The 25,643-nt window shown below is 34.9% G+C and overlaps 1 protein-coding gene and 2 pseudogenes across 3 annotated transcripts in view; all 3 read right to left on the reverse strand.

Moving 5' to 3' along the window:
- Positions 1–9,283: 9,283 nt before the first annotated feature.
- LOC115865743 (N-acylneuraminate-9-phosphatase pseudogene) lies at positions 9,284–12,448 on the reverse strand (annotated as a pseudogene).
- A 2,025-nt stretch (positions 12,449–14,473) lies between these two features.
- On the reverse strand, positions 14,474–15,122 carry LOC115865683 (large ribosomal subunit protein uL1 pseudogene; annotated as a pseudogene).
- Positions 15,123–15,619: 497 nt separating this feature from the next.
- Positions 15,620–25,643, reverse strand: part of CENPC (centromere protein C) — a 91,361-nt gene continuing 81,337 nt past the window's right edge. For 2 of the 3 annotated variants that reach the window (XM_030880676.3, XM_030880674.3), the window contains exons 15-19: positions 25,333–25,461; positions 24,657–24,752; positions 22,485–22,639; positions 17,011–17,101; positions 15,620–15,837 (exon numbers count right to left, since the gene is read on the reverse strand). In XM_030880676.3, coding sequence (XP_030736536.2) covers positions 15,767–15,837; positions 17,011–17,101; positions 22,485–22,639; positions 24,657–24,752; positions 25,333–25,461 — 542 coding nt within the window. In that variant the 3' untranslated portion in view covers positions 15,620–15,766. Of the gene's footprint in view, positions 15,838–17,010; positions 17,102–22,484; positions 22,640–24,656; positions 24,753–25,231; positions 25,462–25,643 lie in introns of those variants that run through there. The other variant, XR_004044398.3, reaches the window with a different exon arrangement.

The raw sequence follows: 25,643 nt of genomic DNA on the forward strand, positions 1-25,643 counted from the left end.
TAAAAAGCTTCTGTACCATAGAGGAAAAATTCAACAAAATAAAAAGGTAACCTATGGAAAGGGAAAAAATAAATCTTATACTTGAAAAGAGATTTATGTCCAAAATATATAAAGCACTCATACAATTCAATAGCAAAACAAAAAGAAAAGAAAATTTAAAATAACCCAATTAAAAAATGGGCAAAGCACCACAATGGACATCTTTCCAAAGAGGACATACAAATGGCCAACAGATATATGAAAATGTTTTCAACATCACTAATCATCTGGGAAATGCAAATCAAAACCACAATGAGTTATTACCTCACATCTGTTAGGAGAGCTATTATCAAAATGATAAAAGGTAACAAGTGTTGGCAAGGGTGTGGAGAAAAGGCAATCCTTGTGCACTGTTGGCAGGAATGCGAAGAGGTACTGCCTTTATGGAAAACAGAATGGAGCGTTCAAATAATTAAAAATAGAATTACCATATGATCCAGCAATCCCTCTTCTGAGTATATATCCAAAGGAAATGAAATCAGGATCTCAAAGTGAAATCTGCATTCCGATGGTCTTTGCAGCATATTTCCCAATAACCAGGATAAGAACCTAAGGATCCTTGCTGGATTAATGGACAAAAAAATTATAAATTGAGAAATAAATATATATATGTGTGTGTGTATATATATATATGTATATATATATATGTGTATATATATATGAATATTATTCAGCCATAAAAAAGAATAAAATCCTGCTATCTGCAACAACATGAATGAAACTTGGGGACATTATGCTAAGAGAAATAAACCAGACACAGAAAGACAAATACTGTATGATCTCAGTTACATGTTAAATCTTTAAAAAAAAAAAAAAGTTAAATTCATAGAACTATAGAATGGTGGTTGCCAGGAGCTGGGGGTGGGGTAAAGAGGGAGATGATGGTCAAAGTGTTACAAACTGTCAGTAATAAGATGAGTAAATTCTGGGGATCTAATGTATAGCATGGTGATTATAGCTAATAATATGGTATTGTATACTTGAAATTTGCTAAGAGAGTAGATCTTAAGTGTTCTCACCACATACACGCAAAATATTAACTGTGTGAGGTAATGGATGTGTTAATTAACTTAATTGTGGTAATCATTTCACAATGCTTATATTAAATTATCATGTTGTATACCTTAAAAAATAAAATAGTTTGCTAGACACTGAAAGCATGATCTATAAAGAAAAAAATCCATAAATCAGACTTTATCAAGATTTAAAACCGTGCTCTTCAAAAGACCCTGTTAGATGATGAAAAAGCATGCCAGAGACTAGGAGAAAATATTTGCAAACCATATATCCAAAAATGATTCATATCCAAAATAAATTTTTTATTCTTTTCCAGTTTTATTGAGATATAATTGACATACAACATTGTATTAGTTTTAGGTGGATATATTTTTTAAATAATCAAAATTCAACATTTAAAAAAATCCAAATAGAAAATGGTCAAAAGACAAGAAAAGACATTTCACTGAAAAGGATACATGGGTGGCAAATAACATATGAAAAGATTTTCAACAACACTAGTGAAATGCAAATAAAGATTATGATGAGATATCCCCACTTATCTATTAGAAGAACTGAAAAAAACCTGACAATAGCAAATGCTGGTAAGGATGCGAAGAAATGGATATTTCATATGTTGATTGTGAGAATGTAAAACAGTAAACCAATCTAGAAAACAGTTTAGCAGATTGACGTGGTAGAAATACCATATGTACTTCTGTGCATTTACCCCAAAGAAATGAAAACCTACATTTACAGAACAACCTATACACAATGTTCATATTATCTTTATTTGTGGTACATCCATACCAAGGAATACTACTAAGCAATAAAAAGAAATGAGCTAATGATATACACAACTTGAATGGATTTCAAGGGCATTATGCTAAGTAAGAAAAAGCCAAAGGTCATATACTATATGATTCCATTGATATAACGGTCTCTAAGTGACAAAATTGTAGAGATGGAGAATAAAGTAGTGCAGGAGGTTAAGATTAGGGGAGTGAAGGGAAGGGGAATCTATGTGATTATAAAGAGGCAGCATGCAGGAAAGCTTTGTGGTGATAGTTCTATATCTTGACTGCAGTGGTGCTTACACAAATTTACACATGATAAAATGACATGCAACCACACACATACACATTATACCCAGGCAAATTTCCTATTTTGGGCATTGTACTATAGTTACATAATATGTAACCATTGAGGGAAACTGGATGAAAGGTACATCCATTCATCAAGTAAATGGATAAAACTTGGAATACTACTTGACAATTAAAATGAACTATTACAAGCATCATGAAACTTTTGTGGTGATTGCCATGATGGATGTCTATTGAATTTGCTCTCCCTCACCAACTATAAACTAGCGAAATATAAAAAGTAACTATGTGCGGGCCTTGGAGAATAGTGCAGGGCTGTGATTCTTGAAAGGCATAAGGTTAGCTCCAAAGTCACCTAGTTTTATGTGCTTTTCAAAACTGGATACAGGATAGAGTTCAAACAGAGCAGAAGTCTCGCTGGGCAGAAAAAACAGATTATAATTTGGGGCTGTTGAGACAGCTGGAATTGTGGAGCAGGATATCAGAGAAGAGAAACCTGTATTGAAAACAGAGCTCCAGAAATATGCATGGGGTACCCAAGAGCAATGCTGTGCAATAGAACTTTCTGCAATGATGGAAATACATATATCTGTGCTGTCCATTATGGTAGCCACCAGCACTGTGTGGCTATTGAGCCACTGTAATGTGGCAAGTACAACTAAGGAACTAAATATTTTATTTTGTTTAAATTTAAATGTCTACAGCATGTGGTTTCTGGCTATTGTATTAGCCATCACAGACCCAGAGTTTGGATGAGTAACTGGCTGCAAATGTGCAGAGCAAAGTTCTGTGAGGCCTTTCTGTGCCTGGCTTATTTTACTTAGCATAACATAGTCCAGGTTCACCTATATTATCACAAATGGCAGCATCTTCTTTTTAAAGACTGAGTAATATTCTATTGTATATACTGTATAGGACATCTCTTTGTCAGAAGAGATCTGATTAATATGTCCATTCATTAAAAAATCTTTTCTAAATATTAGAGTCATTAATCAAAATAATTCAACAGAGAACTACGGTAAAAGGTACATCTATATTACTTTCCTTGGGCTATGGTAACAAAATAGTACAAACTAAGTGGCTTAAAACAAGAAAAATGTATTGTCTCACAATTCTGGAGGCTAACAGTCTGAAGTCAAAGTGTAGGCAGGGCCATGCCCTCTCTGAAACCTGTAGGTTTCACAGTAATGCTTCTGCTTAGAACCCATCATTCTTAAAAGGAGAGTCAGTGTGAACGATCATTAGAGAATAACTAAGGCTTTCTTCTTAATGTTACCAGATGTACTAAAAATATGTAGAACACTAAAGAGTTTTAGGGGAGAAAATAGTTAAATATCAGAAACGAACTGCTGGCAGCTATTCCTGAAGTTATTTTAAATATCCTCATATGAACCAGAAAATTTTCATTCCATTTGTCAGAATTATAATTCAACAGTGTGCTTTAAATTTTGCTCTTATTTTAAAAATCAATGCAAATGTATTACTTTTCATGTGAAACTTCCTAGGCCATTTTCCACTATATTCCTCAATGTCTCCAAAAGAAGTTATAGAGCTTGGTATATGAATAAATTTTTTAATCATTAGAGAAACTGGTATACTTACTTTCCCAAGTTAAGAGTTATATGACTGGATGTATTTCCATCTTTACTTAGACTGGCCAGAATTTTGCTCAGTCATCTGCAATGGCTTGATATTTTTTTAAGTGAAGCATTTATTTTATTGATATAATTTACAGTCAAATGCATAAGTACAGTTCAATGAGTTTTGGACAAGTACATCTTACACCTAAGTAACCCACAGAATTTTTGTCACTCCTATTCTGTTCAAGTCTTTTCCTATCATCCCCACTTCCATCCCTTGGGCCACTATTCTATTTATCGCTGTAGATAGGTTTTATTTGTTCTAGAACTTTATACATATGGACTCATAAAATCTTTCACTCAGCACAATGGCTAATATTCATGCACCATGGTATGTCTATCAGTTGTTCATTCATGTTTTATTGTTGAGTGGTATTCCATATGAATATATCACTTTATTGCCCTCTGGATGGACATTTGGGTTGTTTTCTGTTTTGAGCTATTATGAATAGCTGCTATGAATACTCTTGTCAAGTTTATAAATGGACATATGCTTTTATTTCTCTTGGGTTGATACCAATGATGGAATCGCTAGGTTAAAGTATATGGTTAATGTTATGATAAACTGCCAAACACTTTTCCAAAGTCATTTTATCATTTTACACTCCCACCAGCAAATTATGTGAATTGCATTTGCTTCACACCCTTGTTGACATTTGGTGTTATCAGTCTTTAATTTTAGCCATTCCAAGTAGGTTTGAAATATCTGTTTATGAAGATAAGCTTTATTTTATGTTTAGCTCTTTTGTTTTATGTTATATGATCCATCTCGAATTAGTTTCTTTTGTATAGTGTCAGGTTGGGGTCAAGATCAATTTTTATCCTATATGGACATCCAGTTGTCTTTATTAAAAAGACTCTGTGAGTCTTCTAATTTTGTTCAAGATTTTCAAGACTGTTTTGCCAATTGTATTGTAGGTTCTTTGAATTTGCATAAAAATTTTAGAATTAGCTTCTCAATATCTACTATATAAATAGCCTGCTGGGATGTTGATTGGGATTGCATTGATCTTTAGGTCAATTTAGGAAGAATTCTCACCTAAACCAGCATTATGTACACTTCAGTGAACATGATATATCTCTTCATTTATTTAGGTCTTATATTTCTCTTGGTCTTATTTTATAATTTCAAAATAGAGATGTTGTTCATCTTTTGTTAAATTTATTGGTAAGCACTGCATGTTTTTTGATGCTATGGTAAATTATATTATTTCTCTAATTTCATTTTTCAAGGTTTTTTTTTGCTGATATCTAGAAGTACAAGTGATTTTTATATATTTAACTTTTATTCTATGACCTTGCTAAATTCACTAGTTATCACTTTTTTTTAAGATTGCTTAAGATTTTCTATGAATGTATTCTATATATACCATCACACCTGTGAATACAGACATTTCGACTTTTCCTTTCAATCTTTATGCTTTATATTTCTTTTTCTTGACTTACTGTACTGGCTAGGATATCCAGCAAAGTATTGAATAGAAACAGTAAGAATAGCCATCCTGCCTTGTGGCCAACGTTAATGGCATTCATTTCACCTTAAAGTACAATGTTGACTGTAAATTTAAAAAAAAATTCCTTTATTAGACTGAGTAAGTTCTTTGCATTTCTAGTTTGCTGAGTTCTCTTTTTAAAATCAAGAATCTATTTATCTGTGTCTATTAAAATGATCATATGGTTTTCTCACTTATAATTCACCATTTGGTGAAGTACATTTTTTTCAAATTTTGATCTCCCTTGCATTTCTGGAATAAAGCCCACTTTGTCATGATGTACTATTCTATTTATATATTGCTGTATTCAATCTCTTGATATTTTAAGGATTTTTTGTGTATCTAGGTCCCTGAGGGAATATTTATCTGTGGTTTTCTTTTTTTATTACAACATTGTCAAGTGGTGGTATCAAGGTATACAGGCCTTATAAAATGAATTCAAAACTATCCGTTCTTCTGGTAATCTCTGGAAGAGTTTATAAAAGATTGATAGTACTTCCTTCTCAAATGGTAGAAAGACATACCAGTAACATCATCCAGGCCTGGAGTTTGCTTTATGGGAAGATTTTTAATTATGGTTTTAACTTCTTTAATAAGTATCACAGTATTCAGATTTCTTATCTCTTTAGTTTTGATAAATTTAGTTTTGAATTTGCCTATATCTAAATGTTCAACTTGATTTGCATAAAGTTTATAATATTTTCTCCTTCAACAATTTTCTTGAGATTTGACATAAAACATGCTTAAGTTAATACAAAAATGTTTAGTACAGTATCTGGAGCACAAATTATGCTATATAATAATTTTTCTTGTTCATTCTTGCTAAGCTTTTATCAGTTTTGTTGTTCTTTCAAAATGATTAACTTTTGGTTTCACTTATTTTTCTCTATTGTCTTTTTGTTTCTAATATTTCACTGATTTTTGATCTGGTCTTTATAATTTACTCTGTTCTGCATACTTTGGTGTTATTTGCTCTTCTTTATCTAGCTTCTTAAGCTGGATGCTTAGATTATTGTAAAATTTCTTCCTTTCTAATTCAACCATTTAAAGCTGCACCTTAATAAGCCATTTTTGTTTTTGCCTAATTTAAGCCATTTTCTAATGTCTTAAATAACCCATTGGTTATTTTGAAGTGTCTCATAAACTCCAACTATTTGAGAGTTCCCCAAATTTGTTTCTCTGTGTTGATTACTAATTCAGAGATTTGCTAAGTTTTTCCACAATTTTAGCCTTTGATAGCCATGTGGTTCCTATTGCAATTTCTCAGTTCTGCTGTTGAAACATGAAAGCAGCCATAGACAATAGGTAAATGAATAAGTGTGGTTATGTTTCAGTAAAACTTTATATACAAAATGCAGTGAGCTGGATTCAGCCTGTAGGTGTTATTTGTCATCCCCTGATGTGGACACTTTGTACACTTCAATACTTTAACATTTATCTAGATTGTTTGATAATCCACAGTATGATCTTGGAGAATGTTCCATGTGTATTAGAAACAAATATGTTGTCTGTTGTTGGGTAGAATATTCTGTATGTGTATTAGAAACAAATATGTTGTCTGTTGTTGGGTAGAATATTCTATATCTAAAGAAAGAGCTGGTTGACTGTATTGTTTGTCTTCTATATTCTTACTGATTTTCTGTGTAGTTTTTCTTTCCATTATTGATAGAAATATTGATAACTCATTCTGTTGAATACCTATTTCTTTTTTAAATCTGCCAATTTTGACTTCATGTATTTTGAGACTGTATTGTTAGGTTCATATTCATTTACTGTTGTTATATTTTATTGCTGTATTGACCCTTTTATCATTATGAAATATCACTTTGTAATATTTTCATATTAATGTCTATTTCTCTGATATTACTATAGCCACTTAAGCTGTCCTTTATTTACTGTTTGTCTGGTACAGGCATACCTCAGAGATATGGTAGGTTCAGTTCCAGACCACCACAATGAAGCAAATTTACAAGAAAGCGAGAATGTAAGTCACATGAAATTTTTGGTTTCCCAGTGCATATAAAAGTCATGTTTTCACCATGCTATAGTATATTAAGTGTGCAATAAATAGCATTATGTTTTTTAAAAATGTACATACCTTAGTTTAAAAACAAACCTGTTGGGACAATAATGCTGATAGACTTACTCAACAAAAGGTTGTCACGAACCTTCAATGTGTAAAAAAATGTAACATGCAAAGCACAGTAAAGTGAAGTGCAAAAAAACATGGTACACCAGTAGATCTTTTTCTGTCATGTTACATTCAACCTATTGTGTCTTTGAATTAAAAATGGCTATTATACATACTTGGATCTTGAATTTTAAAAATCCAGTCTAACAATCATTGCCTTTTGATTGGAGTGTTTAATCCAGTCACATTTAATGTAACTATTGGTAAGATTGGATTCATATCTCCCATTTTCCTTTTTCTTTTCTATATGTCTCATGGGGTTTTGTTGTTATTCCTTTATTCTTCCCTGCCTTATTTTGGGTTAGACAATCTTTTTAGTGTACCATTTTAAATATTCTGAATTTGTACCTTTTTTTTCCTGTTACATCATTTTTTTTAATTTTAAGAAATATTATTCTAAAAAAAATAAATAGTAGGTCTAGTCCAAGGTTTCTTAATATCTTCTGTGACAACCCACTCAGACGGCAGAAAACCACAAAGTTCTTCACTAAGAAACGGTGCAAATGGAATGTAATATTGCATTACTGCACTGTCTAGAATACAAACTGAAGACAAGGAAACTCAATTCTTTCATTCCTCCCCAGATCACTTTTGCTGAAGAACTGCTCACTTAACATCCTAGGTGTTCTTGTGTTGAGATCTGCTCCTATTATCTTGGAGCAATGAACCTTCTCAGGGAGCATAATGAATATGCCATGCCTAGACCTGTCCTGTGGGAGAGCTGAAAGGACAAGCCCTCAGCATCACACATCAGTCCACTAGAGAAATCATGCACAAAACTATTTTTCTGCAAGATTCTCTGACTTAACAATTTTAAAAACAGCTACAATATAATTGAGATCACATGGGCACTGCACCTAGTAGAGCTATACACAAACATTCCCTGTTCACACACATTCAGCTTCAGAGCGACAACACCCTAGACAGTCAAAGGCACAATCACATTTTTAAAAATTAAGAATGAGAAGTAAGCACAAAAGGCATATGCACAATGGCAGAGAATCCTGTTCTTGGTAGGATACTTGAAGGAACCATAGCTATCTCAACAATCTAACATTTTACATTAGTAGTTTCCCGTACAACAGTTAAAAAAAACAAAAACCCTACCAAAAAACAATCCAAACATTATTTCTTTTTTCTTTAATTAACCATAGTACTCTAAGTTTGGTTGGTGATATCATGAGACTTTCTAGCTAATGTTCTTGAGAAATTTTTCTAGTTGCAAGATGCCTCACTATGGAGTCATTAATTAGTAAGCTCAAAGCAAACCCTGAAATGGATATAGAAATTTGTGAAACAATCACATAGTTCCCAAAATTTGAAAAACAGATTTAAGGCAGATGGTAACACCAAAAAGAGCCAGTCAAGTATTAAAAGGCACTCTAGAAATGGTTCATAGCAAAACCTAATTTTCTATTGGTTTTCATCATATGGGTGAAACTATTCAGTCAGTAGGCAACAGACGGGGTGAAGCATGATTAGGCCTCACCAAGGCAATTCCCCTCTGATGTGGCCACAGAAGGAAAATGACTTCTGGTGCCATGTGGCTTGTACTCATCCACAGCAAGACAGACTAGTCCCTCAAACCGCTTGTGTACCTGGGAAAAGATAGTAACAGTACTTCCATAAAAGGTAAAGACTAACAGGAACCTATAAGCTCACTCTGGAAAAATGTAATGGAAAAGGAGCACCATATGCTGATTTTTACTGGAGGAATTTATTGGTCATGTACACACCATAGGAAAATTACACTACCCCAAAGGTAATGCAGAAAAATTAAATTCATAAGTATACATTCGAAGTAGGCAAAAATATGGTACATGTTTTAAAAACAGAAAATACAAAAATAATTTCACTATGAAATATGCTTTGATTTGCATGTGACTTGGTACTTCATATTAACCAGGTCCAACTGCTCTAATAAATCTCTATTATACATATTTTAGAACACCTATTTTTAAAAAATATCTTTTTAAGCCAAAACATAAAATCTACATTTGTGCATCCATATATGTTATCCTCCTTAGTATCTTCATAGATCCAAGATGCTAAAAGATTAATAACATAACTTTTTTAAAAAAATTTCAAGCCACAGATTAACAAATATACTTCAAGTTTTCTGGATTACACTACTAAAAGCAACTTGTATTAATGTACACTGGATTTTCAGATATAAATACCAGTCAATGGTTGGTTGGTCATTACACGACAAGTATAATTATTCTTAGAACTGGGTCATAGTATACAGAATGCCTTAACTTTTCTTAGTTCAAACCCTGTAATTTGACCCTAAAATTCATAAGCGTAACCCTTTCTGTGCTTTAAGCTGACACACTGACTTTGTAGTCTACACTTTGTAAGAGAGCAGGTAACTCTAGCACAGAAGAAACTATATAATGTGACATGGGGGATGACTTCAATGGCTCCATTCCATTTTTATCTTTCCAGACTTCCAGCCTTCAGCCCTGCATTGAGGCCTTCTTGAATATCGGTTTCTAGTGTGTCACCAACCATCACACAGTCCCCAGGCTCTACTCCGAGGAGATCACAGGAGTAATAAAATATGGAAGGTGCTGGTTTCTCCACTTTCTGCTCTCCATCTACAACATTAGCATCAAAATAGGACAGACAGGCACAAGCCTCGATCTCCCTCTGGGTCTGTCTCCATTTGTTAATAAAAGTAGGCAGACATCCTTTTGAAGTTCAGTAAACATGGCTTTGACATCTGCTAGTGTCATATGCTGTAAATATGTAGATTTCCACAGAAAATAACATCCTTCAGTCAGTTTCCTATTGGCTGCACCACCTTTGGTTTCCTGGATTGCTTCCACCCAGTGTAAAGTCCTGAGGTCAGTAATGCATGTATTAGAAGGATGAAAACATTCCTTGCTGAGTTTAATTTGAACTTTGTCACAGATGACTTCAGCCTCTTCTTTGAAATGGTATTTTGATTGTAAGAGCTTTATCACCTCCAACATGCCCTTCCAACTCACCCTGGGCATGTTGATGAATATGCTGTCCAGGTCGAAGAAGACAGCTCACACCTGGCTCAGCCCCATGCCACTGCTGCCTGCATGGCGCACCAACTCCTGAATTTGTATCTTTTATTACTTTAATGGCTGCTGTAGATATTTCTATATTCATGTTAAATTTATCCTAGTCTCTGTCAGGTTACCGCTAACTTCATTTTGGTAAAAATATAGCAACTTTGCATCTATGTAGCTTCATTTCTTTTCCCCTTTTAATCTGTGCTATCGTTGTGTAGATTATAATATGCATATATTTGACTGTGTATTTATATATCCCAAGTTGGTGTTACAATTATTGCTTTGAATTATCTTTTCAATTAAGAGAAAACATATAACCAATCTTTTATATTTAATACCTTTGGTACTCTTCATTCCGCCCTGTGTATCTAACTTATCATCGGGTGTGTTTCTTTTCAGCCTTAAGAACTTCAGTGTTTCTTACAGGTTAGGTCTATTAGCAACAAATTCAATTTTTTTTTATACCTGAGAATATTTTCATTTTAACTTCATTTCTGAATGAATGTTCCACTTGATATACAATTCTGGGTTTAGTTTCTTTTGTTCCAGCACTTTGTGTCATTCTGTTATCTTCTATCCTCCACCATTTCTGATAAGAAGTCCATTGTTAAACATATTATTGTTCCCTTCTATGTGATGAGTCATTTTCTCTGGCTCCTTTGACGAGTTGTCTTTTATCATTTTGACTATGTTGTTTCTAGTTATGGTGCTCTTTTTACTTACCCTACTAGTGATTTGGTGAGCTATTTGCATCTAAATGTTAATGTTTTTAATCAACTTTCAGAAGTTTGGAGGTATTGTTCAAAAATTTTGTCTCCTCTTCTCTTTCTCTCCTCTCCTTTGCCAACTCCCTTTATACATGTTGGAATGCTTATCATTGTATCACAGGTCTTTAGGGTTCTTCTGCTCATTTTTTCAATCTTTTAAAATTCTTTGTATACTTTCTATTGATATATCTTCAAATAAATGATCTCTGCTACCTCAAATTTGCTGTTGAGTCCATATAATAATTTTTATTTTTAATTCAGTCACACTTTTTAACTCTAGAATTCAAATTTGGTTATTTTTTATAGTATTTCTCTATAGATTATATATATATATATTTTTTTCTGTTGACTCATTTTTAACATTTTTACCTTTAATTCTTTGAGCTTGTCTATTAATTCCTGGCTGGTCTTTGCTAATCTAACATCTAGGCCCATACAGACTCAGTTTCCATTAGCTGCTGATTTTTTCCTTAGTACATTTCACACTCTTCTATTTCTTTGCATGTCTAATAATTTTTGGCTGAAAACTGGACATTTTAGGTAATTTATTATAGCAACTCTAGACTGTGTTTTACATCTAAGGAGTGTTTTTTATTTTATCATCTTGCCCATACTCAAACTGTGGAATCTATTGGCCTGTGATGTAGAGCTATTGGCTGTCTCTGCTCATTTTTTCAAATTCTTTATTTCAATTTTTATCCTGGCTCCCCAGGGGTAGCCTCTGTCTCTGAATAGCTTAATAGTCAGCTAATGATTTGGACAGAAGTTAACATCACACACTTTGAGTCTATAAGACTTCTACCCTCTGCTAACTGTTCTCTGTGTGAGATGGGAGATATATTCAACATTGCAGCCAGTTCTCAAGTCCCCCTTGGCTTTCACTTTTTGCCATGCTCTCTCAAGTCCACCCTGTGCATGCATCATTTCTGAGTTAGACTGGGATGCTTGGTGTACAGCATGTTTTGATATACTTAGTGGAATGATTACTACAGTCAAGCTAATTAGCATACCCATCTCCTCAGTTTTCCGCGTGTGTGTGTGTGTGTTGTATGTGGTGCAAGCACTTGAAATCTACTCTTAGCAAATTTCCAGTATACACTAGAGTATTAACTATAGTCATCATGTTGTACATTAGGACTCTAGAACTTACTCATTCTACATAACTACAACTTTCTACCCTCTGAGCAACCATCTCCCCATTTTCTCCACCCCCCCCCCGCCCCTGGTAACCACTGCTCTATTCTCTGCTTCTATGAATGTGATTTTAGACTTCATATATAACTGAGATCATTTTCCAAAAAAGACATACAAAGGGCCAGCAGGTAAATGAAAAGATGCTCATCATCACTAATCATCAAGGAAATGCAAATCAAAACCACAATGGCTTATCACCTCAAACCTGTTAGAAAGGCTAGTATCAAAAGGGTAAAAGATAACAAGTGCTAGTGAAGATGTGAAGAAATGGAAACTCTTTTACACTGTTGGTGGAAATATAAAGTGGTACAGCCTTAATAGAAAACAGTATGGAAGTTCCTCAAAAAATTAAAAATAGAACTACCATACAATTCAGTAATCCCTCTTTTGCATATATATCCAAAGGAAATGAAATCAGTACCTAGAAGAGATATCTGCACTCCTATGTTCATTACAGCATAACTCACAAGCGCCAAGATAAGGAAAAATTCTTGAAGGCAATTAAAAGTGCTACTCTGGTGAACATATGAATGATAAGAAAGTGAAAGAGCCTTACTGACATGGAAAAAGTTTTAGTGTTCTGGACGGAAGATCAAACCAGCCACAGCATCCTCTTAAGACAAAGCCTAAACCAGAGCAAGGCTCTAACACTCTTCAATTCTATGAAGGCTGAGAGAGGTAAGGAAGCTGCAGAAGTCTGAAGCCAGCAGAGGTTGATTCATGAAGTTTAAGGAAAGAAACTGCCTCCATAACATAAAAGTGCAAGGTGAAGCAAGTACTGATGTAGAAGCTGCAGCAAGTTATCCAGAAGATCTAGCTAATTCATGAAGGTGGCTACATTAAGCCAACAGATTTTCAGTGTAGACAAGAGAGACTTATGTTGAGAAAAATGCCATCTAAGACTCATACCTAGAGAGCAGAAGTCAATGTCTAGCTTTAGTTTCAGAGGACAGGCTGACTCTCTTTAGGGGGCAAGACAGCTGGTGACTTTAAGTTGAAGCCAATGCTCATTTACCATTCCAAAAATCCTAGGGCCCTTAAGAATTATGCTAAATTTACTCTTCTTGTACCCTCTATATAAATGGAACAACAAAGCCTGGATGACAGCACATCTCTTTACAACATGGTTTTCTGAGTATTTTAAGCCCACTGTTGAGAACTACTGCTCAGAAAAAAATGATTCCTTTCAAAATACCACAGCTCACTGACAACACACCTGGTCACCCAAGAGCTCTACTGGACATGCACAATGAGATTAATGTTGTTTTCATGCCGCCTAACACAACATCCATTCTGAAGCCCATGGATCAAGGAGTAATTTTGACTTTCAAGTCTACTAGTTAAGAAATATAGTTCAGGAGGCTATAGCTGCCATAGATAGTGATTCCTCTGATGGATCTGAGGAAAGTAATTCAAAAACCTTCTGGAAAGGATTCAACATTCTAGATGCCATTAAGAACATTCATGATTTGTGGGAAGAGGTCAAAATATAGACATGAACACAGGAGTCTGGAAGAAGTTGATTACAACCCTAATGGATGACTTTGAGTGGTTCAAGACTACAGTGGAGGAACTTAAGATGTGTGGAAATAATAAGAGAACTAGAATCAGAAGTGGAGTCTGAAGATGTGACAATTGCTACAATACCCTAAGAAAACTTTAACAGATCAGGCGTTGCTTCTTAAGGATGAACAAAGAAAGCTGTTTCTTGAAATGGAATTTATACCTGGTGAAGATGTTGGAATGACTGTAGAAATGACAAGACTGTTGAAATAATGACAAAGGATTTAGAATTTTATAGTTGATAAAGCAGCAGCAGGGTTTGAGAGGGCTGACTCCAATTTTGAAAGAAGTTCTACTGTACTTAAAATGCTATCAAACAGCAATGCATGCTACAGAGAAATCATTTGTGAAAGGAAGTCAATAGATGCAGCAGTTGATCATTATTGTCTTTTTTTTTTTTTTTTTTTTAATGGTGGCAGTATGGTTTATTAAGCTGTACCTTAGTATAGGTGCTGGGGCTTGCCCATGGTGCTCTTAATGTACAAAGCCTGTACGTTCTGCCAATTCTTCTTGAGCAATGACACCAGGAAGTTAACAGCTAAGTGGATGTTGTACACAAGCTCATCATCTGTCATCTTCATGTGGGCAACAGCCTCTGTCAGATACAACACCTCCTTCATCTGGAACTTGATCATGGACTTCACCTCATCAACTCTGGCCGCCATGTTCTCATTGGGGGTCAGCAAGGGAACTTGCCAGCATTATTAAGGCCTGGGCCCAGGATTCATGGGATCTGCTTGATCACAGACTCTGGAGCCAAAAAGGCATCATACTTCTTGGCCATCTTCTTGACAAGTTTCTTATTCTTGTTGAGTTTCTTCAACACCTCAATGCCCATGTGGGAGATTATCCACAGCCTTGGCCTCATCACAATGCTGCTGGTCCCCCGAAACACATATGGAGAACTTGGGGCGGAGAGTGGACTTAAGCCTGACGGTGCTGAGAAGCGTTTGTCCTTCTGAGGTCATAGTTCTTCAGGCTGATCTTTAGCTCCACCATCTCCAAAACCTTCTGGCGCTTGCACTGGTTCCCGTGTAGGACTTTCCGCACTGCCTCGTACAGGGTGGCACGGGAGACTTTGCTGCTCATGGTGCCTCACACCGCAATAACCAGAAAAAAGCTATTGTCTTTTTTTAAATTGCCACAGCCACCCCAACCTTCAGCAACCTCCACCCTGATCAGTCAGCAGCCATCAACCTCAAGGCAAGACCCTCCACCAGCAAAAAGATTATGACTCACTGAAGGTATCAATGATGGTTAGCATTTTTTAGCAATAAAGTATTTCTTAAATGAAGTTATATGCATTAATTTTTAGACATAAAGCTACTGCACACCTAACAGATGACAGTATAGTGTAAACGTAACTTTTATATGCACTGGGAAATCAAAAAATTCATGACTCACTTTATTGCAATATTCACTTTATTGTGGTGGTCTGGAATCAAACCCACAACCTCTCCAAAGTATGCCTGTATATCACTGGGAGCAGTGATTTTGGTGTTCTTTTCATGTTATTAAAGTACTATGAATATGGGTATCACTACAGGCTATGTGTATATTCGTGGAAAAATTAGAAGATAAATATGGAAGTTTGAAATGTTTATTGAAACAAGTACACAACACTGAATATTTTAAAACATTACAAATAATTACAACATCTCACTACACAATGTGTTTTATATGTATGTATGTAAATATATATATACACACATATTTAAACTTTGCTTCATCTTTCAACTTTTTATCTGCGTAAAAAGAAGAACACTTTCCTCATTCAGGAGATTTCTGATGTTGTAATAATTACCTAGAAATAAAGTGATAAGAAAATTAAAAATTATTTCCATAGGAATCATTCCCTTTTGATTAAATGTTTAGTCATCACTAAGACCTATTACAGTATATAGAGGCAAATTTTTTAAAAAAATCATGTAACAACAAATAACTCTTATTTAATTCCATGAACTGAAAAATCCAAGGACCATCTGTGATCCACATAAAGCTTAAAACAATGTAAATTTCACATCATTTTGATAATGAGTGCAAAAACAAATTAGACAAGGGTGCAGATAGGAAAAAAAAATCTCCCTCTGAACCCAATCATGTTTTGGGGTGTTTTTTTAATTGAAGTATATGTGATTTACAATGTTATATTAGTTTCAGGTATACAACAGTGATTCAATTATTTTTATAGATTATACTCCATTTAAAGTTATTATAAAATATTTTCTATATTCCCTGTGCTATACATTACATCCTTGTATCTTATGTATTTTATACCTTGTAGTCTGTACCTCTATTCCTCTTCCCCTATCTTGCCCCTTCCTCTCCCCACTGGTAACTCCTCTCCCCACTGGTAACCACTAGTTTGCTCTCTGTATCTATGAGTCTGACTCTGTTTTGTTATATTCATTTGTTTGTGTTCACAACAGTGTTGGCACATACAAAGGACTATATAAATATAGCTATTATTATTGTCTCCTTTCATTAGAATGTAAGCTCCATGAGGGCAGGGATTTTTTTATGTATCCCACACCCTTAGAGCAATGCTTGGTAGACTCTCAATCACATTTGTTGAATGAATGAATGAATGAACAAATTAAAATTCCTATCTCCAAAGACTTGTGCTCCAATAGCTGATGAAGCACACTATTCTGTATGTTTAAAATAACCAACTAAAAACTGTTTGACTACATAATGTCTTTGAGATAACATAGGGGAATAATTTTCTTTCTACTCTGGATACAACGTATCTTCTATTTTTATATTCAGCAATTAGCAACTCATTCAATTTTCATGTACCGAAACACTGATATACTTATCTAATAAAAAAAATTAAAAGAAAATATGCACCAAATTTCTTTGGCATCAATCACATCATGCTTCATTTTGACCACTGTGGCTTCCATTTTCATGGTGCTCATGAGCAACTATATAAGTATTCAACTATACAAAAGAAAAGGTTTTTAATTATTCTTACCTGAAGGAACGTAGAATGAATCCCCAGTTGTTATTACATAAGGTGTTTCGTGTAAGGTACATAAAAGGTCACCAAAGTTAACATAAAAAATCTGTAAAATTAAAAATTAAAATCTCATTTCAAATTGTAACACCACAACAAATACACTCCAAAGAAACTTAAAAGTAAATGTGGTAGGCAGAATAATGGCCCTCCAAAGATATCAATGCTCTAATCTCCAGAATTTGTTATGTCACATGGCAAAGGAGACCTCGAGATGGTGAGATTATCCTGGATTACCTAAATGGGCCCAATCTAATTACATAAACCTTACTTGAAAGTGGGCAATTTTCCTGCTGGAAGCAGACGACAGATGAAGCAGAGGAGAAGTCAGAGAAATTTGAAGCATGAAAAGGGCTTTCACTGTTGCTAGCACTGAAGATAAGAGAGCCATAAGCCAAGGAGTATAGACTATTTCTAGACACCCCAGCCAACAGCCAGTGAGGAAACAGGAACCTCAGCCCTACAGCCACGTGAAACTTAATTCTGCCAACAACCTGAATGAATTTGAAACACTCATTCTAAAAGCCTTCAGAGAGGAATACAGATCTCACAACACCTTGATTCCAGCCTAGTGATACTCTAAACAGAGTACTCAGCCAAGCCCACCTGATTTCTAACCTACGTAACTGTGAGATAATAAATGAGAGTTGTTTAAATTTGTGGTAATTTGTTAAAGCAGTAATAGAAAACTAGTACAGGAAAACATTTCTTTTGTTCTTCCTTACTATTTACCAGTTTATGAAAATTCAGAACCATTGTAAAGAATATCACTTAGCTATACTAGAAAAATAGCTAGGTTTTATGTACACCTCTTTAAAGGTTACATGCTTGGTATATGTAACAATCTGACTGACGAGTCAAAGAGAGAACAAAAAGCAAAAAAAAAAAATACATTTAAACAAGCATCAACATTAAGTAAGAGGGTAAATATAGTGCTCAGTCATACAGGCTTCCATATTCAAACACAGTAAATTTTACATTTTATATATAGATAGCACCTGGCAATGACCTATTTTTTTGACAACTAAATACAAAATGTAGGGCCTTCAAACTCTGAGATTCAAATTCTGAGATTCAGCCATCAAGAATATTTTGCCTCAGAGAAATATGCCTTCTCCTTTTCTTCTTACCAGTTTTGTAAAATGAGCCTAAAACACCAGAAAAATGAGAGCAGCTAGCACTTATCCAGCACTTTACCCCATGCCAGCCACTGTTCTAAGCACTTCATTTTTACTCATTTAATATATGCATCTACCAATGAGACAGTACTATTTTAATAGCTTTTCACAGATGAAGAAAATGAGGCACAGAGAAGTGTAACTTTCCAAGGTCACAATGTAAATGGGAAGAGCTGGAATTTGAACTCAGGTACTTTGATTCCAGAATCCATGTTCTTAGCCACTACAATATACTCTCTCAATGGAACACTCTTAAAGTGGTTCTAAAGGTATTTTTATAATTTAATAAAAGAAATATATTTATTACATCCAAAAAAATTTGCCTAAAAAAAGGAACACACACACTACCCAGAAAGTCAAGCATGTATTTATAGATGTTTTTTCCTTATCTATTCAGTTTGGCTCTCTATGCACACCTCTCCCCATTTCTGCAAACATCTTACTAAGAATGCTTTTGAAATACACAAAAATAGAATGATGACCTCCCACAAATAAATATTGAACCCTGATACCCTGCTCTTTTCAAAGTCTGATTCCCCCATTCCATATTATTTTGAAATAAATGCCCAGCATCATAAACCATCTGTAAATATTTCAATGTGTACTGAAAGACCAAAGTCCTTTTTTAAAACATGACAACACTGTTGTCACACATAAAAATAAATGAATATTTAGTGTTAAACGCCCAGTCAATATTCAAATTTCCAGTTGTCTCTTCAATGTCTTACTTTTAAGGATTTGTTTGAATTGGGATCCAAGTAAGAGTCACATATGGTCAGTGCTTGATCTAGCTTTTAAAGCACTCAATCTATTGAGTGGTTATCAATTTGGGGGTGATATTGTCCCTCAGGGGACAATTGGCAATGTCTGGGAACATGTGTAATTCTCACAACTAGAGGGGTACTACTGGAATCTAGTGCGTAGAGGCTAGGGTTGCTTCTAAACCTCTTACAATGCACAGGATAGCCTCCCTACAACAAAGAATTATTGAGTCCAAAATGTCAATAGTGCCACAGTTGAGGACCCTGATCTCTATACATTCCACGTGGTTGTCTTTTTTATTCTTTGCACCTTATTTATTAAAGAAATCAAGCAGCAAAATCTGTTTTAAAAATCTTTACACAGCTGGATTTTGCTTATTACAACGCCAGGTTGTCATCTGAAAAGTCTGCCATTCTTTATTTCCTGTAAATTGGTGGTTAGATCTAAGGACTTAACTTCAGGTGGTTGTGTGTGGGTTTTGTTTTGTTTTTTTTTAAAGAAGGTGGGGAAGGCAAGACTACTTCATAGACAGTGTTGTATTCTTCCATCAGGAGACACATAATGTCTGGTTGTGTTCTTTTTAGATGTTAGTAGACAATGATGCTAGAACCAATAGTTTATTGGGTGTTGTAAAATGGTAATAGTCCATTCTAACATTCATTCTTCATTTATTAATTGGACTATTTCTAAAAAGGATAAACTTCCCCATATCTATTATTTGATTACCTAGTAGTACAGTTTATATGAGAACAGCAGAATAAATGTTTAATTATTTTCCTTTATTTACCATATTTGTCAAAGTGAGTTGGCTTCCTAGAATTCTCTGACAGTGATGAATTTTTTCTTTTTGTAGTAGCCTTACAAATTCATGGATTTAGATATAATTGATGTGTATCAATCCAATGAAGTTATTCTTATTGATACTCAAGTTTTCATATCTTTGTCCAGAGACAGCATCTTCAAGTTGGATCCTGAGACCTTATGACCCAATCCTAATGGTCTTTGATAGTCTGCTATCAGGTATGATAAATATTCCAAGCTCAGTCCCAGGCCTGGAATCAGACATTTCTCTAAGGAACTCTGGTTCCTTTAAGTGTGTTGCTATCACTTTTTTGATTTTTTACCTCTGGAACAATTACTGTCTAGTTTTTCATATAGTTCTACCTTTTGATTTATTTGGGTTTTTTCTCTCTTCCGGTTTTTGACTGGTCTTCCACATCACTTAACTTTAATATTTTCCATTTCTTTTTTTTCTAAAAACATTAATTAATTAATTAATTAATTAATTTGGCTGCATTGGGTCTTAGTTGCAGCATGTGGGATCCTTCACTGCAGGCTCTTTGTTGCAATGCGCGGGCTTCTCTCTAGCTGTGGCGCATGGGCTTAGTTGCCCCACGGCATGTGGGATCTTAGCTCCCCAACCAGGGATTGAACCTGCATCTGCTGCATTGGAATGCAGATTCTTAACCACTGGACCACCAGGGAAGTCCCAATATTTCCCATTTCTTAATACCCTTTTGTTTTCTAGGAGAGCTCCACAACAAACTCCCATAGTTAATTTGTTCATTCTTCTGTGGTTTGAATTTAACAAATCTACCACTGCTACTTTCTCTCTTACTCATTATCTAGACCTGAGTTTGAAAGAAAGAGTTAATGGCTTATGCTGGTTCTCCATCTTGCCCTTTTGTTTCTCAAAAGCATATATTTAAAAGTGTGCTTCATTTTTTAAAAATGTAAAAATACTCCCCTTGTTATTTAAAAAGAACCTTTAAGTCTAGTTTTCATTATAAAAACTTAAAGGCAATATTTAGAAGAAACAAAACTAAACTATAATCACCTACTGACATGTTATTTTCTATAGTTCCTTCAAGGTTCTGTCATTTTCATTTTTAATTTCTACTCAGAAAAAAATAAAAAGAATTTTCTACTTTTCAGTTTCCTTAAATATTTATCCTAAAGGTATTCCTATATGGCTATTCTGCAAAATAATATACTTAAATTAATATAAAAATGTTTAGTATAGCACCTGGAACATGTAAGTGCTATATAACTGATCATCATATATAATGGTTTATCTCATTACTAAGTCAAAATATAATATAACCATTTTTTTCCTGCAGCACACATTTCAGTGATTTCCAATTTTTGCAATTACTGTCTATGTTAAAATAAAGAGCTACATATGTTCAAACACTTCCAAACATTTACTATTCAATATTCCTTTTTTAAAGGAATAAAGGCATTATAGCTTAATGGGTAACTACAGTTAGTTCAATGATGACATTTCATAATGCTTATTTTCATTATTAATTGTTCCTTAATGATTACACAGGTATTATCTATTACTTTAGTTAGTTTAATATGTTATATTTACTCTTTTAATACCACCTGGAGATCTATGACATTTTAAGATTGGATTAAAGAATATTTTTAAATACTTTAGATCTGGATTCTACATACTATACTGATGTAGTAATAAATTATTCTTTTACTCTTATGTGTATCTTTTCCTTTCCCTGCCTTGATTTGCCCTTCTTAGTTAATAAAACTGAAGGGTCCTGATGCTCTTTCTGTTTCTCCTTTGTGGGCTTTCATTTTATCAGTAGAAGAACTGTTTTGAACCATGATTTCACAGGTTCCTGAAATGTTACTTACTGAAAGATGTACCTCAGATGTAACATGTTTTAAATGCTGGTATAATATTAAATATTCTTTAAATCTGGTGATTTTCAAAATCTTTCATTTTCAAATTCAAAATGCAAAAATTATCTGATATAAATACAATGTTATAGGGGTGTGTGTCTCCAGTGAGAAAGAGACAGAGAGACAGACTCAGAGAAGAGAGACTCACCTTGAGTCTCATTATGACTTCAGCCAATAATACTGCTATATACAGTAATATATTCTTTAATACTTATTGAAGCAACTAGCTCCCAGTCCTCAATCTCCTGTTACACTTAATCTCAATAATCCCCTCCAGCTCTAAAATTCTAATGATTTGTTTGCAAAACTAATTTTAAGGATTCTTTTTTTTTTTTTTTTTCACGGTACGCGGGCCTCTCACTGTTGTGGCCTCTCCCGTTGTGGAGCACAGGCTCCGGACGCGCAGGCTCAGTGGCCATGGCTCACGGGCCTAGCCGCTCCGCGGCATGTGGGATCTTCCCGGACCGGGGCACGAACCCGTGTCCCCTGCATCAGCAGGCGGACTCTCAACCACTGTGCCACCAGGGAAGCCCTCAAGGATTCTTTTAAGTAAAGACGATTCCCTAAACTTCTGAATCTCAAGCCTACACTGCTATGCACAAAACAAGTACTTTTAAACAGCCATTGGTCGACTGACTTTAAACATATGAAAAAAACTAAAAAATTATCTGTGCACTATAGTAATCATATATCATTTCTGAGGAAATAGCATTTTTAACGCTTCATCAAGTCCAACAAATCAGAGTTGTGCCAAGAGCAAAACATAAATATATGGAAAAATACACTCACCAATGTGTCTAGGCCTACATGCTGCTTTCCCTTTTCTTGATGTGGTCCTAATATCAATTTTCCAGTAGAAAAAAATGGTGTATCCAATGTTTTATATACTTTCAACTCACCATGTTCAACACAAAATTGGTATGTATCTCGTGGCCTTACAAGATCTAAGGGAAAAAAATAATATAAGTACAAAGTAATAGCAATGACATTTCTCTGATACAGCATATACACACATATATAGACATAAACCTGCCTTAGAAAGATAGATGTGATTAATATCACTGACTCTGGGGCTAGAATGCCACAGGTCAGATCCTATCTCTGTCTTACAAGCTGTGTGAACTTACCCAAGTTGCTTATCCTCTCTATTTGTGCCTACATTTTCTTTTCTATAAAATGGGGTAATAATACTTCATCTATGTTAGAGCTGTGAATATCAAATGACTTAAAGTGTGTAAAGTATTTAAAACACTGGCACAAAGTAAGCATTAGGTAAGTCTTGGCTATTAATAATAACAATGGTAGTATTACTATTTTTCCCATAATAGCTCAGACAGAAAACAAAATCAGCTAAGAGATAAGAAAGGATTCCTATCTTTAAAAAGTTTAACATAGCCACAACACAAATGTATCATTATCATGTCAATAAATTCCTTTGTGCTTGCTTATTAAATAACAAGATTTTTATTTATCTATCAGGTAAAGCCTCTAAGTAACCGGAGTTCTAACTGTAGCTCACAAATTACTATATCACTTTTTTTTTTTTTTCCGGTACGTGGGCCTCTCACTGTTGTGGCCTCTCCCGTTGGCGGAGCACAGGCTCCGGACGCGCAGGCTCAGTGGCCATGGCTCACGGGCCTAGCCGCTCTGCGGCATGTGGGATCTTCCCAGACCTGGGCACGAACCCATGTCCCCTGCATCGGCAGGTGGACTCTCAACCACTGCGCCACCAGGGAAGCCCTACTATATCACTTTTTAATTTCCCTTTTACTTACAACCTTTTCCAGACCTGTAATTAATATATTTTTCTATCATCAGCTTCTGACTGTACTCCCACAGACTACAGGATATAGAAAATACATAGACTCAAGAAACAAAATCTTATGAATTCTTGACAACACACAACTTTTTTAACCTGATACAGTATAGCAATGTTTTTAGTTAAGACACTTCACTAAACAAAATTCTCTGTGCTTCTACCTCTGTTGCCAAATAAACAATCTGGAATATAGAAATAACTTTGCTACTTAAGATATCAAATGGAACTTATGCCACAGTCAAAATTTTAAGTGTAAATACTGCCTCTCTGGTTTGAGATATCTGTCCTCTGACTTGGGATAAATAGTCCCAAGAACTCACTGGTACAGTCATAACAGTTGTTAAAATATTTAAATATTTCCTGTATGTATATATTCCCTGGTTGGTAAATAGCTGAGTGTCCCCTACTTAACCCCATCACTCTATAGCCCATCCCTTGGGACCTCCCATGTTGTCCTAGACACTAAATGTTTAATGCCTATTAAGTACAGAAGGAGGCTTCTAGGACCCTGTACCAGCCTTAAGGTTCAGCATGGCATTTGTTTGGCTGACTGATGCCCTTGCTAGTCATCTCCAGAAAGGTTTTATACCCCAGATACCAATATTGGCATCTCACAGCACCAAAGGCTGTCTAAATCCTGCCATAATCCCCATCCAGTCTCACAGTAAGAGTGTATCCAGGAGTCTGCCAGTTAACTTGCTAGATTTCCCCATGAACAGCCCCAGTAAGAGTGTATCCAGGAGTCTGCCAGTTAACTTGCTAGATTTCCCCATGAACAGCCCCAGTAAGAGTGTATCCAGGAGTCTGCCAGTTAACTTGCTAGAGTTCCCCATGAACAGCCCCTGTCCGCTTGTGTCCTCATGGTCAAAGAAGGCCTGGACCCTAATGGCGGAGACAACACTCCTGATGGTAGCACTTGTATCACAGAGGACAAATGCATGGTACTATATGTACCCTGGAGGTTGTCTGCCATCAGTTCCCCTAGTGTAGTCCTCATACAGGCTGCTTATTTGAATTAGACTCTCTACTAGACTTTGGCTCTGAAAGATCTGGGGAGAGAAAGGGAAAGCAGACAAGCCAGACTTCGGTTTGTCTTTATTAGTTGTTAAATTAAGTATTCTCAATATCAACCCTGATCTTACCCATAAGAATAATCTCTCGTGTTTCTGGGTCCTTTACCCTCGTTGGCTGCAAAGGATCTCCCAGAGGTATATTCAGATTTTCCACGAATTTATTCTCTGCAAAAGAAATACCACTGAAATCTTACTTAAAATTCTTTTCCATTAAAAAAAATCTAGTATGAAATGCAGCTATGGACAAGTTGTAAATGAAAATTGCCAGAGGCATATCTTTTTCCTGTTTATCAATGACCGCTTTGATAAACAAAAATTCAAAAATCACAATGATTTACCACAGAAGCAAACATCCTAAACTTCTTATTTTCTGACAACTTTTGAATTCTTGCATCATCAAGAAGTTAAATGGTGTTTTGCATATTCTCTAAGAGAGCTGAAGTATATACAATACACTTTAAAAAGAATTCTTTAACATGTTTATTTTAACCATAATTCGAGCACAGAAAAGATAAGCTTCATTTGACAGGTCAATTTACTCAGGTGGAAATGTTTTACACTCTGCTATAAATGATTTTTTTAAAAGAATAAAATTAGTTTACTTTCAAAATCTGAAAAAAGTGGACATTAAAAAGATAATTTACCCTGAAGTAGTAGTATATCTGAAGCTTTTAGAGATATATTTCAAAATTTGCAAAGAGCTACTTCTCAAAGCACTGTTATAAAATAAGGAATAAGTTCATACTTCTTTCATCATTATCAAGACAGATCCTTTTCCTATTAACTATTGTATTGACTCTTCCCAAGTTTCCTTTTGCTTTCCTTTTAGATGATACTTTGTCTGGGGACAGTATTCCACCAATCACAAATCCTCCTGAAATTTAACCAAAAAAAAAGGTAAATTATCATACCTGGCAAAGTGAAAATCTTGAAACAAAACTCATTAAATTAATACAGCACATTTCCTTTCAAAGTATGAAAGAATACATTAGTTTTACCACACTCCACAGTTAAAAATTCAAACAACACAAATAGCAACCAATTTCACTTGTCTCT

The sequence above is a fragment of the Globicephala melas genome, chromosome 5 (assembly GCF_963455315.2).
Source record: "Globicephala melas chromosome 5, mGloMel1.2, whole genome shotgun sequence".
NCBI lineage: Eukaryota > Metazoa > Chordata > Mammalia > Artiodactyla > Delphinidae > Globicephala > Globicephala melas.